Source organism: Plectropomus leopardus, chromosome 2 (assembly GCF_026936395.1).
Source record: "Plectropomus leopardus strain MGB_pleo_1.0 chromosome 2, ASM2693639v1, whole genome shotgun sequence".
Classification (NCBI taxonomy): domain Eukaryota; kingdom Metazoa; phylum Chordata; class Actinopteri; order Perciformes; family Serranidae; genus Plectropomus; species Plectropomus leopardus.
This window is the reverse complement of record NC_142177.1, coordinates 20,573,188-20,592,228: the sequence shown is the minus strand read 5'-3', so window position 1 is coordinate 20,592,228 and position 19,041 is coordinate 20,573,188. Positions and strand designations below refer to the sequence as shown.

The 19,041-nt window shown below is 39.3% G+C and overlaps 1 protein-coding gene across 2 annotated transcripts in view; it reads left to right on the top strand.

Moving 5' to 3' along the window:
• Positions 1 to 19,041, top strand: part of srgap3 (SLIT-ROBO Rho GTPase activating protein 3) — a 75,446-nt gene that overhangs the window by 35,527 nt on the left and 20,878 nt on the right. For both annotated transcript variants that reach the window (XM_042504357.2, XM_042504350.2), the window contains exons 4-8: positions 3,310 to 3,372; positions 10,645 to 10,830; positions 13,711 to 13,839; positions 18,245 to 18,466; positions 18,608 to 18,709. In XM_042504357.2, coding sequence (XP_042360291.1) covers positions 3,310 to 3,372; positions 10,645 to 10,830; positions 13,711 to 13,839; positions 18,245 to 18,466; positions 18,608 to 18,709 — 702 coding nt within the window. The remainder of the gene's footprint in view (positions 1 to 3,309; positions 3,373 to 10,644; positions 10,831 to 13,710; positions 13,840 to 18,244; positions 18,467 to 18,607; positions 18,710 to 19,041) is intronic.

Here is a 19,041-nt window from a genome sequence, read left to right as displayed (position 1 = left end):
AAGTACTTCACCCACAAAATGATCATTTGTATGTAAATTACTTCCCCCATATTACCTTGGATTTATGAACAAAACTTTGTTTTCTCGCATGCTTCCATGGTGAACGAAGAATCCAAAACATAGACAATTCTTGATAAATTGGAGTAAATTGAGGTCTTGTGTAACAGCACCAAACATTTATCAAAATAACTCTTACACAACTTGTGCAGTATAATTCAAGCCTCATTTATTCAGCCGTATGCCTAGTACTTTTAAAACTCATGCATATTTGCTAAAGTTTTGATATAGTTTTTTTTGCTGTTGAATGTGAACCCCTATGACTCCAATTTTTAAAAAATATCAGTTTTGTATTTTTCATTCAGCGTGGAGGCAAGTTTTTAAAACAAAAATGGTTATTTTATGGATGAAGTATTCCTTCAACATCTGAATTGTTGTCAAATCAAATGCAGTGTTTTTCAGACTACAGTTGTATTACAGAAGTCAGGCTTTCCTAAAGATTGTATTTTTTAGCCACTAAAATTTCTCACAATTAGTTGCTCAGCATTAATCAGACATTCTGTTAAAATTTGCAACCTTTATAGGACTCAGCATAAACAGGAAATTCAGGAGTTAATAAAGCATTTTTATACAGCATTTAACTGAACTTACCCTTTGTATACTATACACTCTTCAGATAGTAGGCATCCATTCTTCTCTGCTGCATCTCTATTATTTTGTAATAAAACTACAATATAAATGGCATTTCCTGAATGAAAAGGCAGCCCCACCCCCTCTCTCAAAATTGCTGGACATTGGGGCTTCAGTTCAGATTTTTCTCGGCTCTGATACTGTAGCTGTAGAGACACCCTCAGGCCAACAGAATCAAACTGAAGCCAAACTTTTGCTGCAGTGTTGGCCGACTGACCCCACTGGTGGTGGTGGATTTAACCTAGGCTGCGACAGCCCTGGCACAGGGCACCACACCATTGTGCTCATTGACAGAGATTACATTTGTATGAGCTCATACATAGAATATACATAAATTCCTGCATAGTATATCTTTAACATAAGAGAAGACTAATTATAGTCACATTGTGGAGAGTAGCTCAGCCAGCATCCTATTAGTGATTGTACTGATGTTGTTTTTTCTCAAACATAACAACTGTCTATAGCTCTGTGAAGTTGGAGAGGTGTGATTTATGTGGGGGTTTTTTATGTGTAAGACTGTCCCAGTGAGACGTGTTGCTGCTGTTGGTGCATTTTCTCAACTCAGAGTCTTCAAATAAAGACTGTATGCCTCTCTCCCACACAGTCAGACACCATGAGATTCACTCTGTCTTTTATTTGTCCCTCCAGTCCAGGTGTGTCCCATGTTTTTGATTTTAAGGCATGCTGTGCAGTGAGATGACTGTGAAAAAGTACAGGTGCGTTGTATTAAAGGCTGGAAAAAGAATTAACTGTGTGGCTTTATGAGGTGTTGGCTGAATCTCTGAAAGTTTCCTCCAAACAAAACAAATGAAATTGGTGGCAGAAAGAAATGATGGCTTAAGCAGTCTCTTCATATTTAAAATGAGATTTGAAACTGGAAATAGGGGTTTTTGTTTCTCTTGACACATTATTGATTTTTTTTTATCTTTTGCAGAGCACAGTGAAACATCAATAGACAGGGTTTTTCTTTGTCAGAGGATGTCACACATTGTTTTCACCTCTTGATGCCCTTACACATGCACGCCTGCACTTCACAAATGCAAACACACACACATACACACACACTGAAAATGAGACCTCAAAGAAACTGCAAAAGTCTGCATATGAGGCGTGATCTCATGTGCAATAATCACAGGAAATTGAATGTGCTTATGGTGTCGCTAACAGTTATGTCTCTCCTGTTCAGCAACCAATTAGAGAGGTACAGTATGTGTGTAAACTACATGTATACATAGGAAATTCAAAGCCCAACAACAGTGATTGCTTGTACAGTTTGCAATAGATTGATGAGCCTCCGTAGTAATTTCATTTTTGAGAGCAGCATCCTTGATATTTTCATTTCCTCATGCAGCTTGTTTTATGTTTGCCTGCAGGAAGAGCTGGTGGGACGGAGGAAGCAGGGAAATGGTTGTGCTTATGGTTTTTGAGTTTCAAACTTAAGAGAAAAAAATGTAATTCAATTATTCTGATAGTAGAATATTTATGACAAACAAAAATAAATACACTCAGTCAGGACATCTGGGGCCATAATGCTCATAATCCACCAGAAATCCTATTTTGTGGACGGTAAAGGTGGGGGGGGGGTATAGTGGCAGTATGGAGTTAAACATATTAAGTATGTTTTCTTTAATGAATAATCACCTTGAAAAAAAAAAGAATTGTGGTATTTTTTCAACCTTAGAATGAGTTGTGTATATCTACGTAAGGAGCAGGTTCTTTTCAACACAGTCCGCTATGTTGCGCAGCCATGTTTCTACTGTAGCCCAGAACAGACAAACCAAACATTGACTCTAGACAGGACCATTCGCATTTTCACATCGGCCATAGTTAGCAGGCCCTCAACGACAAGCTGAAGAGGAAAAACACAAACTTTGTAAAATGAAACTGCTTTATTCAGTGTGTTTTTTTTTATTTCTGTTTTTTACCAGTTTGAATCACCAGGTCCATTTGTTTTGAGAGGATGAGACCTCTGCAGATGATTTGGCTCCTGATAAAATGTCTTGAACATCTCCATCTTAAGTTATCAGAAAAAAAGGTGAACACACGTTAGCAGGTGTTGGGCTAATGGCCTGTCTCTGACATGCCAACCAATATAGAAGAAACACGGATTTGTACTGTTTTATCTCGTGTTTCACCAGGTTTCAATCACTGTGTCTGTTTGATTTGGAGAGGAAGAGACCTCTGCGGATAATTTGGCTCACGCAGAAAACCTTCTTAACAATGAACACTAAGGGAGTCTTTTCTGGGAGTTCCCACTTGGCACACTAGAGTTGCAATCTGCAGTTTGCTAGATGCCACTAAATCCTTAACTGAGTCTTACACACTGCTCCTTTAAGTGTCAGCCATTAGGTTTAGGGATGTCTTTCCACATGCTGAAATTCTGACCGGACAGTGGTGCTAGATAAAAAGCCAGGGAACCACCAAAGTCATTTGGATTCATCCCTTGATGTCCTTGAATATCTGCACCAAATTGGGTGGCGATCCATCCAATAGCTGTCGAGATACTTCACAATGACTCACCAAAGTCATAGTGTCAGCATAACAGACTGAGTTTGTTCCAAAAGGTCACAGCAAACACAGTTTATTGTCTCACACCTGTTATTTCTGCTTGCTGCGTTTCAGAGCAAGGACATTGGAATCCAGATGCACGAGGAGCTGGTGAAGGTGACGAATGAACTCTACACTGTAAGTAATACACTGTGTCTCCTACAGATCGATGCCTCACACCTTATCTCATCACTGAGCTCATCCAGTTATTTTTCCGCGCTCTGTCTTTCTGACATTTTATTTCATCCTCTCTCTTTTTTATTCTATTTTATTACCTTGCTTTCTTCTTTGTACATTCTGAGCTACTCGTCCTTTCCTCCCTTGAGTGAATGTGTCTTTTTCTTTGAAAGGTTTTTGTCTAAATGTACACACCAAGTAAAGCAGATATAAGTCCACTGTTACCAGTCATGACCACTCTGGCTGTGTTTGAAACTGCAACAGAGGACTGGAGTCAGCTTAAGTCTGTCCTTGTTATAACACGGCTGTTGTCACTTCACCTATACATAATACACTTAGTTTCCAGTATATGAGGTAGAGGTAGCTAAAACTAATACAGTCAAATGCAACAGCCATGGTTAAATACCTTCATGAAGGCGAAAATGTTCAAGTGTTGATACAAACTCAGCCATTTTGCAGGAATTAATTTGTCAGGCTGCATTATCATTTTTTATACTGATACCTCTGGAAAGTAATGCCATATAATTCATAGATAACCAAGCGGCAGCCTCCAAGGCTGAGAAACGAAGCCAAAAGGGAAGTGCCAAAAACTGCAGCTCCTGGAATAGCCACTTGAGGCTGGCTCCAGAAGCCAGTCCATCCTCACAGACCCCCATGTTAAAATGCTCAAATTTACAGCACAAATAAACATGTTTGCATGTTTAATTAAGGGCGGGGTGCTTTGAGTGACAGGCTTATCTGACGATAGTGTCCTTGGCGTCCCAGTTAGATCCACCTCTCGCTCCTCCTCAGCTCCAGCTTCTCACCCAAGTATGGTCACTTCTGGCTCCAAAAAACAACATGAAGAAAAAAATACCTATCTTGAGGCCTCAAAACAGGAGTCCACTTTTGTTAAGTGTGTCATGCCACATCACGCACTTAACATAACACCCAACCATGATTATTTTCTTGATTATCTATTGTAAGAACAGTCTGCATAACATTTCTTAAATCATCATACAAACTGATGTATGAGGATACATTGAATTTGTGATGCTGTTGAATTGTATCATGTTCCACTGAGAAGAGAAGCTCATAAGAATGTGTTTCATAACATGTTTGAAATTACTGTTGTGTATCATAGAGGTATTTTTTACAAATTTATTATATACCTGCTTGGTTATGATGATGATGATTGATGATGATAAGTAAAGGAAAGAAGGGGGAGGTTGTAAATGATGAAATGGAAAGCTACTACTTTTACTCCAAGTCGGCAGTTTTGAATTACTTTCACATCTGGTGGTTCCCTCGGCTCTGGTCCTGTTTAAGGGTCACATCACTGGTTGTCTCTGTGGAATACCTGCCTGCCTCAAAACATGACTGTATCATTCGTTAGGGTGTTTTTTCTTTGACGACCAGTTTCTTTACTGGTACAGTAGGTTCTCTTTTTCATTGTTGATATTGTTTTGTTGAAGCGGCGTTCTGTTTCATTTTGGTTTGGCAATTGAGAAAAGAGGTAGTTCATATCATTCACGTCTCTAAAAAGCAGATTTTTTTTTCTATCAGCTTTTGCATCCCAAATAGGCTTTTTATTTTTTCCTTTTTCTTTTAGGGACCAGCTCTTGGGCATCCTGCAGCTGCTTCCCGTACATGTCAATACTGAAAAAAAAAGGTGCAGAATGGATGTATGGATGTTTCCTGTCGTACTCTATATAGCCAAGATGTTTGGTTTTCAAAAATCACTAACTGAAATGCTTGATTGCCGATCGCATGTGCAACTCTCAACAGAGATGAGAGGAAAGTGAGATGGCTCACTCCTTTGCTACTTCTATCATCAGCTCTGAAAAAAACAATGTGTTTTTTTAATATTTTTTTTTTACCTCTTGCCTGATCAGACAAGTGAGTTGCATGATACACTAGCCTGATGTTTCATTTTATTTGCCTTTGGCAATGGGCAAACCTTATTGTTGAGCCCTGCTTTGTTCATTTTTCTAATTTATATAGTTGTACGTGCAAACTCTTTTACTTTTGTCTTCACTAAACTCCTAAACTATAATTTAGTTGTTTTGTATTAATTCTACAATAACTGAAGAACTGAGGTGTTAATAATGGAATTTCCTGCAGGAAACCCTGCAGATGGATGAACGTATGTCAGGGATTAGGACACACTGTTTGGCGCTGCACTCTGGGATGCGTTCTTATTGAGGGAGGCTTAGTGCCCCAAAACTGGACGAGCTCCAGGCAACTTCAGCAATCTTCTACCTCCTGAGGTGAAACAGAAGAGATGGCAGCGCTGCCTTATATGACTTATTCATCTGCACAATGTGACGAGAGTCAAACTACCAAAGGGTGGTGCTGGCTACTCTCCCTGATCTCGCCATCTGTACGTTTGGATGCTGCAGATCAGTGTTGTGAAGAGCAAGTGATAGTCAAAGTGTATGTATGGCCTTTACATTCATACTCATTTTTAAAAGTGTTATTGGTCAAATACCTTTAAAAACGGACCTAGGTGGCTTTGTCTTTATGTTAATAAATTAAAATGCAATTATTGTTTCAAAAGGTTCACCTTACCAGACATTTCCAGTTTCCAGTGTCAGGGCGTATTTCAGGTTAGTTGAAACAGATGGAAACATGCCATTATTCCGCGCCTCTGTGTTTTTTACTATAAATCTGTTTCACCCATTCTCCCCTCTATGGTGGAGGACAATGCTGCATAATAAAACTCAGATGGTCCCTCTTCTCATGCTCTACTTGGCTTCAGCTGCGGTCTGACTGAAAATTAAAAATCCAAATGCTGACGTATGTAGCCTCGTTCTTTCTGAATATAGGGATTGTGGGAGTTGTGTGAACCTTTACAGTTACATTGGAAAGTGATTATTGATGCAACAACCCAAATATCACGCTGTTTAGAAAAATAATTTTTATGCTAGACAATAAAACACGCATTCTGACGCACAGAATTTGTTTTCTCACTCTATCCATCGCAATGTGAAACAAACAATTCAAGGGCGTTCCCTATTTTGGTTTTCTTGGCATGGTTCCTTCCTTTTTAAATGACTTTTGTACTTATTAATCTCAGTAAGGGCTCTCGGGTTAGAATATTATATCTATATATTTATTTTTTATTCTCATAATGCTGCCCTTGTGTAGCTCTGTGGGACCAACTATAATGAAGAGCAAATGCTGCTGACTTGGCATTATTTATATGAAAGGATTTTCCCAGTTGCCATCTTAACCTGTGAAAAACTTTGACAGTGCACAGGCAAGCATAGAAGTTGATAGTGACCCTCAGGCAGCAGTAAGGCTGTCTGTCGGAGGGGAAAAAAGTATTGTTTTTCATGAGTGCACCCTTGTTAGTATTTGATTGTACAGAAATAGCTAAATCAATAGCGTGGCCACATGGTGATTGCCTTGTGGTATTTTCTAACAGTTTTCACTGGCTGCCAACAAAACAAATTTTGCTGAAAGAAAACTGTGAAATCCCATTTGAATCGAATCCTTGGCTGCTCAGCGAGAGGTAAGACCGTGGGCTAAAGCTATTGTTCAAATATTATTTTAAGTGTGGTGCTGCAGCAGGCGTTTGAGTGTTGTCGTTGTTGTTGGGTTGTAATTAATAAGCAACCTGAAATGAGAAATAGGAGCCAAAGGATGAATGAGTGACGAGCCAGTGACTTCCTGCTTTCACCAACATATCTCTGTGAAATTCGGTTTTCTTAGCTTGAACCTGTTTTAATTTCCTGCCGCACTAACTTAATATCCCCACTGGGATCAATAAAGCTTATCTTATCTTTCCCATCCACCACCTTGTGTCTGATGTCTGCTCTTCAGTCTCATACACGGTTATTCTTTTGTTAACAACAACGGCGAAAATCTATCTCACAAGCCTGGGTGCTGTTTTCATTCATACATTCACACGTTCATACAGTCATTTGTTCATTCATTTGTAAGTCGAGTCATTTGTAGTTCATTCATTGTTTTTTCAGCAGGATTAAACAACATTAACTCAGATTTCTGTTGCTAAAAAAGGAATACCAGAAAATCATAGCTGCTGCATATTTGGGGAAAAACACCAGCATTTAGTAATCAGATTTTTATGTTTCACATTTTTGTATAACAAAAATCAGATTTTTTGTGCATGATTGGTCTATTTTAACCTTCTTAAATTATTCATTATATTCCTTGAGTCTATTCAAAATATTTTAATACCTAATGATGTTTTTTGTGCATTTAAAGGTATACTATATAAGATTTTCCTAAGAGAAAATGTATAGACTCATACAGCAATAATCCCTCTTAGTCATCACTTACGACCTACTAGAAGCAAAGGTGTAAATGATAAATGGACTTGTACTGGAATAGCGTCTCTCGATCTACCAACCACTCGAGGTGCCTTTACACCACTTGTCAAATTCACACACAAATTTATCCACAAGTAGCCGAAGCTACCATGCAAGCTGCCACCTGCTACTCAGTAAACGTTTTTTTTCTCTTAATTTCTAAGGCCTGTTATTGTTGTGCAATAACACATATAAATGTCTTCATCATCTATTTGAAATGTTCACCTGCTTTTTCTTCTTATATAAAGTTCATCCACAAATGTGTCCACACAACATCCACCCAAAATATCCTGGAAGTCACACAATGATAAAACACATTTACCAAAAGTACAAGAATATTTGATATCAAGTTTAAATTTCTCCAATGTATCTTTTACTTGATATGATAGAAAGTCAGACAGACTTACAATAGAATAGAGTAGAATAACTTTATTGTCTTTGCACAGATTATTACAGTACTATATGATACTATTAATACAGTATTATTTACAAATAGTATCTGACAATTCCTGCATAGTTTCCTTTACTGTACATTTTTTTCCCAAAAATTCTTTTATCTTCTGCTATAATAAAGACAGCGTCACCTTTTCTTGAATTTTTGTGTGCATGTTTAAATCCCTACAATACAGATGTACGTAGAAAAGAAATATCTACTTTGTGCCTTCATTATGAAAATTTCCAGCCATTCTCTCACTGTTTGGTTTCTTTCACTAGCTCAGAGACTGCAAGAGTTAGTTAGCCTTAGGCTGTCGTCAGATGACTCAACTATACACACACCTCCTGTAGACACAGCTGAAGCTCAGTCTTCCTGCAAATTAGTTTGTGTCTTTAGCTGCAGGTCCCGCAGTCAGATGGTTCAAAGTTGGCCGGAAATGTAGTGCGTTTCCAGAGAAATTCGAAAGAAAATGGTTTGACAGCTTGGGGAGGAATAGAGTGTTAGCCTAGTTTCTCTGCTGATGGAGCAGCAGCAGCATCGATGTCGAGCTCTGTCACTCTGAGAATAGACTAATGGCTTTTATTCTATCTATTTATTTTACTTTCAGGTGTTTGCCTTTCAGCCTTTTGTCACTCTGTTGTTCTTTTTTTCCCGAAGCGTTCCAGCACTGCCTGGAGAGGGGTTGTATTTATGCACTCAGCACACGGACGGGCATAAATAGAGCCTCTAAAAGTGGCAGCACTAGTAAATATTACTATCACAGGGTTGGAGGTCAGCGGAAGATTATAGTTGCGAGTGACCAAACGGCAAACATGTGATTTTGATGAGTAGCTCTCCTAGAGATAAAAGAACCCCCACTGCTTCTGTCCTTGATCACAGGAAACAAATAAAATACTGTTTATGTTGACTGTCTAACTTCCTGAGGTGTTCATAGCAAATTCTGAATGCTTGAGACGTTTGAAGACGCAGCTCACATCTGGACGTTCCTTTACGAGGTTTAAGAGTAGGCTCCCAGAGGGAGAGGCTCTTCCAATGAGCATCTGGGGCGAGTTAAAGATGCAGGGTGTTTCTGTCTTGTCTAACGAGGGTTTTCTGTCACTACAGTCTTGTCATCACCATGTTTGAGTGGGGCGCGTGGTGTCAGAATGTCAAAAGTTTGAGCGTCTAAGTAAAGATCAAAGTGAAGAGGTAACTGCAGAGAACAGGAAACAATGCCATCACTCAGCTGCACAAAAGAGCTGAACAAGAAAAAGGCTGGGGTGATGAAGATTGACTGTAGAAATGAAGCAGAGGCTTGGAAAGCCACGATGAAGAGGCTATGAGGTGAAGATTTGACAGCTAAGACTAAACCACACACAACTCTTGGCCCCTGGATTCACTTAAAATATTCCACATGCAGTGACATCTGTGTTACCGCTGCATTGAGGTCCAAATTGATCCACCAGGCCACCATGAAAACGCTCAAATCGAACCACATTTTGGCAGGAAATTACACAGAGGACCTTGAAAAATGTGATACTTCCGTTTCATCTCCTCATTACTTTGTTTGTTGCATCTTAAAAGCAATGTGGAAGTATCAGCACAACAGTCATGCTAGTGCAAGTGAGTGTGCAGGTGTGAGTGGTTGTGTATTAATGGGTATATGAGCAAAAACACACAAAGGTGTCTTTGTGGTATGTTTTTTTTTCACATTTGACTTACAAAGAAGATTATTTAAAAATGTTCAGTCTATGAAATGTAAAAACCCCAAAACAAAACAAACAGCAAAAAATGCAAATGCCTAGAGACTCAGAATTATGTCAGAATTTCAGTATGAATCAGATTTGGGTGTTCAAAGCAAATAATCGATAATTCATTTCTTTTTTACCCTAAAGAGTTTGAGAGTTTAAACTGAGTTCAGCCAGCTGTTCAGTGTGGTAGTGGTGTTCACATAATATAGTAAACAAGCTAACTACACTAACAACGATTGGAAATGTGCAATAACACTTTATTTCCCCAACATTAGATATCAAACAAAAGCCAGAGGTTGTATGTTATTAAGTTGTAGTGAGCTGTAAATCTATCACTTCTTGGTAGAAGATAGCGTTATCTTGGAGCCTGACCAGGCAAAGCCTCTTTTCTTTCAGAGAGCTGCCAAAGTTTCTGCAGCTGCCTGCACTATAGAGTGAAAAACAGTTGCTTATTCATTTTCTGTTGAGTGACTAAAATGCTGAATCACGTTATTGTTGCAGCTCTAATATTATATACTATAAATCATTCATATAAAACCTTCCCATCTATTTTAATGAGACACACTAAGCAACTGTTGCCCGTATATTTGCTTTTCTCCATCTTTGGGCAACTGTTGATAAAAGTATCCTGTGATTTGGTCACTTTTTCTTACATAGTTCGACATCCTCTATGAAGGGTCTTAAAATGTAATGATATTGAGTCAAGTTAATTGTCAATCTCTTGAATACCTTTCATTCTTCTTTCCTGCAGGTGATGAAAACATACCACATGTACCACACTGAGAGCATCAGCGCAGAGAGCAAGCTGAAGGATGCCGAGAAGCAGGAGGAGAAGCAGTTCAGCAAGTCCGGAGATCTCAATGTGAACCTCCTGCGCCACGAGGACCGTCAACCAAGACGCAGCTTTGTCAGGAAAATTGAGAAGATGAAAGAGAAGGTGAGTATGACGGATGGATAGTGTTGTGTTTGTTTACATAATTACGTGCATCATTCAGCTTCAGTCTTCTTAATAAAAATCATGAATGATGAGTTAGGTGTTTAGCCAAGTTTAGCAATTTAAATCTGCTGTAATTATGTTTTTAGAATAGTATTGCATTTAATTTCAGTATGCACAGTGAGGAACCCACTGAGCTAATTGGTTTGGTTTTTGGGCCCTCAACTTGAGTGCTTCATGTCACTCTTAATGCTATTATATCGTTATCATTGATCACAACAGCAGCTATATTGATAAACTATACGCTACCTGCACAGCACCAAACAGCAAACAAAGTTAGCAACTAGCTGGTGAACACAGAAGCATTTTGTAGCAAGAATCAGATACTTCCCTCATAAGTTAGTAAAAACCAAGAACTGAGCTAAACCTAGAGTGAATTATTTATTTAACCTTTATTTAACCATAAAAACCCCTTGAGATTAAAAATCTGTTTTTCAAGAGTGTCCTGGCCACACAGACAGCAACAAATGTTACAAACAACATAGAACAAAAAAAATACAAAATCAAAATACACAATTCCAAAACAAACAATGTAAAACACAAAATGAAGTTACTACAAGAAGGAACATAAGTGAACCATAAAAACAAGAAAAATTCAAACACCAGCTAAGATACATCCTGACATTGGCGCTTGGCATGTAGACGATGACATACAAAAGTCCTGCAACTCTGCTTTGAAACAGCCCAGAGGAACCAATGAGTGCATCTTTAAGTCCGTCTGTAGAATATTCCACATATATGGAGCTGCATATCTAAAGGCTCTGTGAACAGAGAGCATATTCATTTTAATTTTTTTTTTGCTTAATGTAGATGCATGCTGGAAGAATGGCTTTGTATATAAAATGATACTGGACAGCAGTGTTTTAGTGGCCAGTGAGTTAAATGAAATAAAATGTTGCCCAATGTCTGCTGGATGTGTTCACTGTATCAGCGTAAAAGATGATAATATGTACGTGTAATGTTCACAGTTATTGCAGGTTCAGCGGCTTCTCCTCAGACTGAATGAGGAGATTTGAGTCTAGTTCTGTAAATGGAGAAGCAGCTCTATTTGTTGGCTCCAGCTGGAGAGAGTGAGGGAGGGGCAGACCAGCAGCTCACAGTAATATAATGCCCAAAGGTCTCAGGAGAATACTGTGGGTCTGCAGCCAGATTCGCACTGAGCTAACAGCAGAACTCCTGGCCAACAACTCAAGTCTCTTTCCATCTTATGCAGATTTCTACTTTGTGTAAATTCTTCTCTGCCAGCAGTGTGGGGCTGGAGGTCTCTGGAGCACCATGTACTTTAGATACTACCATGCATTTTTTATTCTGGATCTTCTTCTGGAATTTCTTCATGCAAATGAAACTCCCATTATCTCTCAGGTGCAGGAAATCAAAAGGTTGTCAGGACGACAACATTTCTCCCTCCTCGGGCTGGTATCCTCAGAGATGCAGCTTGGCTTGGGAGCCGAAGACTATTTATAACGGAGCGTGGTAGTGAATGTTTTTCCCTGCTTCTTGTTTCTAAGCTTTTGTCTCATTACTCTGCTGCCTGCAAACAGGTTGGAGGAGGAAGAGCAAGAAATAAAAGTTAATCTCTTTTGCTCTAACCCATAGCTGAAATTTGCATCATAATGGCTTTCTGAAATTGGAAATAAAACGTTCATGTATAGTGAAATGTACAAACAAATTATGCAAATAATGAGCAAAATGTCTCTTGTGGTTCTTTTGTTGTTTCAAACAGCAGTAATGCCTTTTTGAGTCATGTCTGAATCACTGAGTTGCGAAAGTGAAAATACTTTGTCAATACTGTTAAGCTGCAGTTTGCAAAATCAGTTTTATTTATTTATTTATTTGTTTGTTTTTGCCTTTATGGCCTTTAATCCATAGGACAGCTGAAGAGATGACAGCGCCACAATATGTTGTTTTGTCACTTAATGGAAATGTTTTTTTTTTCGTTTCCATACTATTGCACTATGTATGATTGCATGTATTTATCTGTATGCACACTGGAGATACAGAGAGCCTACCATGTAACTTAAACTACATCAAGAAATTAATATGCAGTCTGTGTAAAAACTTGAAAAATTGTAAAATGCAAAAATTGTGATGCTCAAAAACATTTATCCACTGATTGACAGTCATCTTTTTCACCTTGTAATCAATGGGAAAAATCCTTTTGAAGGACATCACATGACAAACCCAGAAGTTGTAATTCCACTGTTTGGCCACTTGGAAAAAGGGTTTCAGAGCCTAAAGCAATTCCCTGGGGTTTTTAGGTTTTAGTTTTTGTACAAATGAGATATATTGTGTTATGTAATGAAGTTTAGAAATGCTGGTAGAAAGATTTTTTCCCTTATCTCCCACCTTTATGCTAAGATAAGCCAACTTAAAAAATACGGACTCAGCTCCATATTTACTGTACGGACTCAATCTTGTCATCGAGATTTTTTGCAAGAAAGTGGAAATTCTGACTGTTTCTCTAATGCTACATTTCACTAAGGTGATGAACCTTTTATACAAACACATTTAAACCACACAAGTTACTAAAGCCTGAGCTTCTGTAAGTGCTTCTTTGTGAGCGTCCTCACTCTGCAGCCTGTGGTACTTAAGTGTTTAGAGACAGAATAATTAATGCGAGCCTGGCTGTGGCACTTAACACATTACTACCTAGAGGCTGCTTCTTTACAGCCTGTTCCTCCAAACTTTCCCCGCCATCTCTACCTGTCTGATGGTCCCAAAGCCGCAGCTGCCTGAGCAAACACTCAAACCCTCCCTACTGCTTTATTTTCCTGCACTGATGGTTTTTCTCCTCATCTTCTCTGTCTCTTCTCTCCTCCCCAGAGGCAAGCCAAGTACTCAGAGAATAAGCTGAAATGCACAAAAGCCCGGAATGACTATTTGTTGAACCTGGCAGCAACAAATGCAGTTGTGGCAAAATATTACATCCATGACGTCTCTGATATGATTGATGTAAGTATGCGCTAGGCACATGTGTTTGTTTACATCTCTCAGCTGGGATTTCTGATGTTGATTTAACTCTGCAGCACTGTCGCTGTTTTCACCATCTGTTCCTGAGTCTCATTCACTTTCAGCCTGTTAGCTGTTTGTTTTCGAGCTGCTCTGTTGGCCCCAATGAATGTATTTGCCATCATTCTTTTTCATTATTAATTTCTACACAACAAACTTAACACTGATATGCTAATGACTGACTGCTGTGACATGAATATTTGCTCAGCAATCTGCAGCATCACCCAGCTACAGAGGGATGATTTTTGACTAATTATTGCAAGGGACTCCAGCAGTGCTGATTCTTCTGTCTTATCCACACTTGTGTTTTTTTGTTAATGCTGCTTTTTGGAGCTTTGCTGGGACAAACTCAGCATGTCCACACCATGTAAAAAAACATGACCCAAGACTTGCACTCACTCTCCCTCCACTCTCTATTGTCTGTCCATCTGTTATCTCTCTCTTTTTATGGATCAGAGTAGAGGAAACAGCCTTTTTGAACTCTGATACTATATTATTTCCCCCATTGTTACCTTCAGTAATGTCCCTATTTTGTATGTCCAGAAAACCTACTTTTATCCACTTAAATTATGAACCAATTGCACTGTTGGGAAGTCTGATGGCTGTGTTAGAAAGGATGACTTTGTTTAGCAAACCACTAATGGTTGGACGGCGATCAAAGTCAGCTGGTGAGCAGAGGCCCTGTTTATGCAGGCATGAATGCGGTTAATGTGGTTGGCACCAGGCTCTCGGCCCCGGGTGACCTGCTACCAGCCACCCTGCAGATGAACAGTGAGATGAGAAAGCCTTTATCGACTGTTTCAGACAAAATCATACAAAACATTCTGTATCTATACCTCCTTGATATGCACAATACAACTCCCTCTCCAGGGAGGTGAGACTCTGTGACTCTGAGACAGTATTTGCTCTTAATTTCAAGGTGTCTGCAAATCCTTAATTCTTAAAATGTTATAAAATTGTCATTAATTGTTAAGTACAAACCAGGTTAAATCATTCCCCTTGAAGTCATACTGTGTTATGAAGGTCTGTGTTGCAAAGTTTAAGTGACAAGTGACAGTGAATGTCGGCTCTGTGGCTGACGATACCAAACAAAAAACTTAAATATTACAGATTAAGATCTCTATCGCTCTACCGCTGCTGACCTTCAGTATGTCTGTTTCCCCTCTTCTCTCAGTGCTAATGGCCTGGTTGTCACATTTTTGCTTGAGGCCAGACCACCATACGGCACCAAATTAGTCACAGTGATAGATGCACATTTTCCAGGTCAGGCATGATAAGATATGATTTCAGTAAGACTTCCATAATACAATGAGCATTAGATTATTTGGAACTAGAAACCTCTGCTGAGGCCAAGTTTCTTTTGTTTCAGTGTTAATAGAGGTGAAAAATCATTTAATGGGTTCTTCCTCATCCCATGCTACAAGCTTCCACCAAGTTTCATGAAAATCGGGCCAGTAGTTTTCCTTTAATCCTGCTGACAACCAAACAAATCAAACCAAAAACAAAACCTCCATGGCAGAAATAACAATTGCTGTTAAAAAGCATGAGTAGTACATCATGAGATACATTGGTGGGAGCTGGACATACTGAGAACCAGATTTATGGCGATCCGTGCCTCTTTGCTGGGGAGCTTTGATGGATCCAGTGTCCCGAAACTGAAAGGACCATGTCGTCCCAAATCCTGCTGAGCTGCAGGGAGTGGGATTGTACGCTTGACTGGTTTTGCTGCCACAAGTGGGGCAGAGGAGGAAGAAGGGTCCAAGTGTCGATTCAGAGTAACTGCATATTACACATCAAACCAGACATTCGCACAGCAAGAAGCTTTGTCAGTCAGCATCAGTGACTTTAAACTGTTGAAGTGTAATTCTGAGCAACATACTCAGTTTATTCTGTGCTGCCTACAACTGGTGAACGCTGTGAGGAGTGAGGCTGGTCAGTGGTGTCTGCATCATAAACTATTTATACTTGTAAGAAAAGCTTAATAGTTTAACTTTTATCATCTCCATTAAGGAATTGTTTGTTTTGCAAGTATTAAGCTATAGCATCACCAAAAGAATAAGACAAGACTGGTTTTGCATAATTTAGAGCTATTGTGCACAATAGCACAGTAATTTATGCAAAACCACCACTCTGAATAAAAGTGGTGTCAAACAGTACCCAAAAGCTGTTGTCTGGCTTGTAATTATAGAGGAACCTTTAAAGATGCTATACAGTGCCTTTTGTGAGTCCGGATAACACCATGGATGAGTCAGTATACTTCTAAATTAATCTTTTACTTAAAATTTATGGGATTAGAAATAATTTCTGACAAGAATGCCATAGTAAATGCTTACTGAGAAACACAATATGCTACCTTTTTAAACCTGGAATATTTCTGTGCACATTGAAAGCTTTTATGTGTTATTCTCTGACAATACACTGTTGATGAAGTGTTTTTATTCTTTCCTCAGTAAACTAAACTAAGCTGAAGAACCAACAGAGAGCCTTTAAAGACAAATCCAGGTGTTGAAAAGGTTTTGTACTGGTTCTTTAGTTTAGTTTAGTTTTAGTGGTTTAAAAAAAAAAAAAAGGTAGAGATCCTCTAAAGAACCATACAGGTGGTTGAAAACTTCTTTGTTGGGCAGCAGTGCCATATAAAACCTCAACACACACCAGAGAGCTGGGGAACCAACATTTTTCTGTGTGCTCACATGTGACTGTGTGAGATATTCTTGCTGAGGGTAAAATAACTTAAGTGGACCTTAGTCAAATAAATATGCATATGCATTAAATGGGAAGTATATAATTTATATGCAGCATATTTGCACTTAACAGTGTGTTCAAGTGAATTTAATTATGCAACGTAAAGTAAACGTACGGTCATGTACTTTTTGTGGAAAAGATTGACCTAATGTCCAGTACAATGAACATATTATTTTAAAAAATCACATTTTTGAGAAACAAATCTTTATGACGTTTTTTCTTGAAACCCCATTAGCTTAAACATAAATATTAAGACTTTTGTTCCACTGGGTCTCTGGGATATGTATATATCTGGGATATATGCACCTTCAATATGTCTGCACAGCTCTAATGAGAAAAATAAGAAACAAAGTGGTCAACAGTATTTGGATTAAGCAGCATGTCTAATCTTCCTTCCCCGATCATCTGCTTCCTTCAGGCTGCTGCCGCTGATATCAATGCGTTCTCAGTTTGCTTGTTTGAAAAGAAGCTAATTTGCTCCCTTTAGTCTTGACTCTATTGAGCCACTTTGACTGAGATGTTCAGTGAGGCTTGTGCACCAAAGTGGAGAGATTACTTCCTCAGTGCTAAAGAGTGTTAAAGAGCGTTTACTTAGTGATTCACAGAGTTGTCAGCTGCCTCAAGCTGCCTTCTAAACCTCCTCACTACCATCCTCTGCTTAATTAGGTTACTTCATCCAGCTCTGTATGATAAGGCTCTGTAATTATCTGCGGTGTCCTACTGTGCCAGCTCCTGTAATTCTGTGAACTCTACTTCTATTTTTGAAAGGTAGCAGGATGTAATTTGGGATTTAGTCCATTAAATAGGTCTGAACATGATGGAAGGGGCTCAAAGTAACTGACTTCAAAACTGAAATTTGCACATTTCTTCCACTTGGCTTGATGAATTTAGACTGATCTGTGAAATTAATGGACAACAAATCTTTTGCAAGTTTTTGCCAGCTTCCTGTGGCATAACTTTCGGCTTTGCTACAGTGAAAGTTTACTCCAGGGTGTGCTCAGTCCACCATGACATCACTGTTGGGTGTGGTTACAGGTGTAAAAGAGCATACTCAGCGATGAAACAGTCCTGAAACTTTCAACCACAGAGCGCAGCGAAACACTGTTTTTCTGCTTGGTTACCAGCCTCTACAACATAGCTATTGTATCGACATTGTCATGACCTTGTGACTCCGTGTGTCATCATGGGAAAATGAGGCCCAGGTGACACCAACTGTAGCAGAAAGTAACACACAAGTGCTTTTGAGTATTTTGCAAGGTGTTTATACGACTGTGTGTCTGTGGACAGCGTTTGTCAACATGAGAGCATCATAACTGTGTAAGATGTAGTCATGAAACTTTACAGGTGAGTAATTGAGATCAAAATGAAGGTCAAATCTGAAAGGGAGTGTGATCAGAGCCGAGGGCTGGAAGTAGGTGGAGTAGGAAGTAGAGAAAGGGCCATAAGGCCCCCCTACTTTATACCCTTGGCTCACATTCATTTTAAATTGCCGATCACAATCGCAACATAGTCTTTTATGTTAAATTAATGTTGAGTATTTCAGATTCTTTCTACTGCCACATTCGAGTGTTTTCCTGGTTATTTATTAGACATTTTATCTCTGCAGTGTTGTGACCTGGGCTACCATGCTAGCTTGGCACGCACCCTCAGGACCTACTTATCTGCCGAGTACAACTTGGAGACATCACGCCACGAGGGACTGGATATCCTAGAGAATGCAGTGGACAACCTGGATTCCCGCAGTGACAAACACAAGATCATGGATATGCATAACCAGGTGTTCTGCCCTCCAATGCGCTTTGAGTACCTGCCACACATGGGAGATGAGGTGAGATGCTTTAAATGCTTCTTAAACTTAACACTGAAATCTCTAACTGAAGAAAGTTTTGTTTTTCCAAAGTAACCATTGAAGCTTCAGATGGATCTATTTTGCCTACTGTAACCCATGTGTCCTTCTCCGCCTCCGCAGGTGTGCCAGGTGAGCGCACAGCAGCCTGTCCAGACTGAACTCCTGATGCGCTACCACCAACTGCAGTCTCGCCTAGCTACGCTAAAGATTGAGAACGAGGAGGTGAGGATTTATAACAGCCCTGTGTCTGTCCACCACCACCTTCAGCCCCAACCCCCCAAAAACAGAAAGCCTTGTCTCATTTCCCCCAGAGCCAAGAAGGAGGGCCACATCACCATCTGTTCTCATAGCAATTACTCTCCAATGACCCCTCGCTCTGCAGGGGGCAAGAATATATTAAGATTGTCACAGTGCCAATGTTATGTTTTCTATGAAGTTCTATATGAAATTGTCTATTTTATGATGAAAAGGGAACTTTCTCATTTAGAGCTGTGGACACAAAGGTGCAAATGGAGGTGATAATAACTGGGGCTTGTTAGACTCTCGAGTGCCAA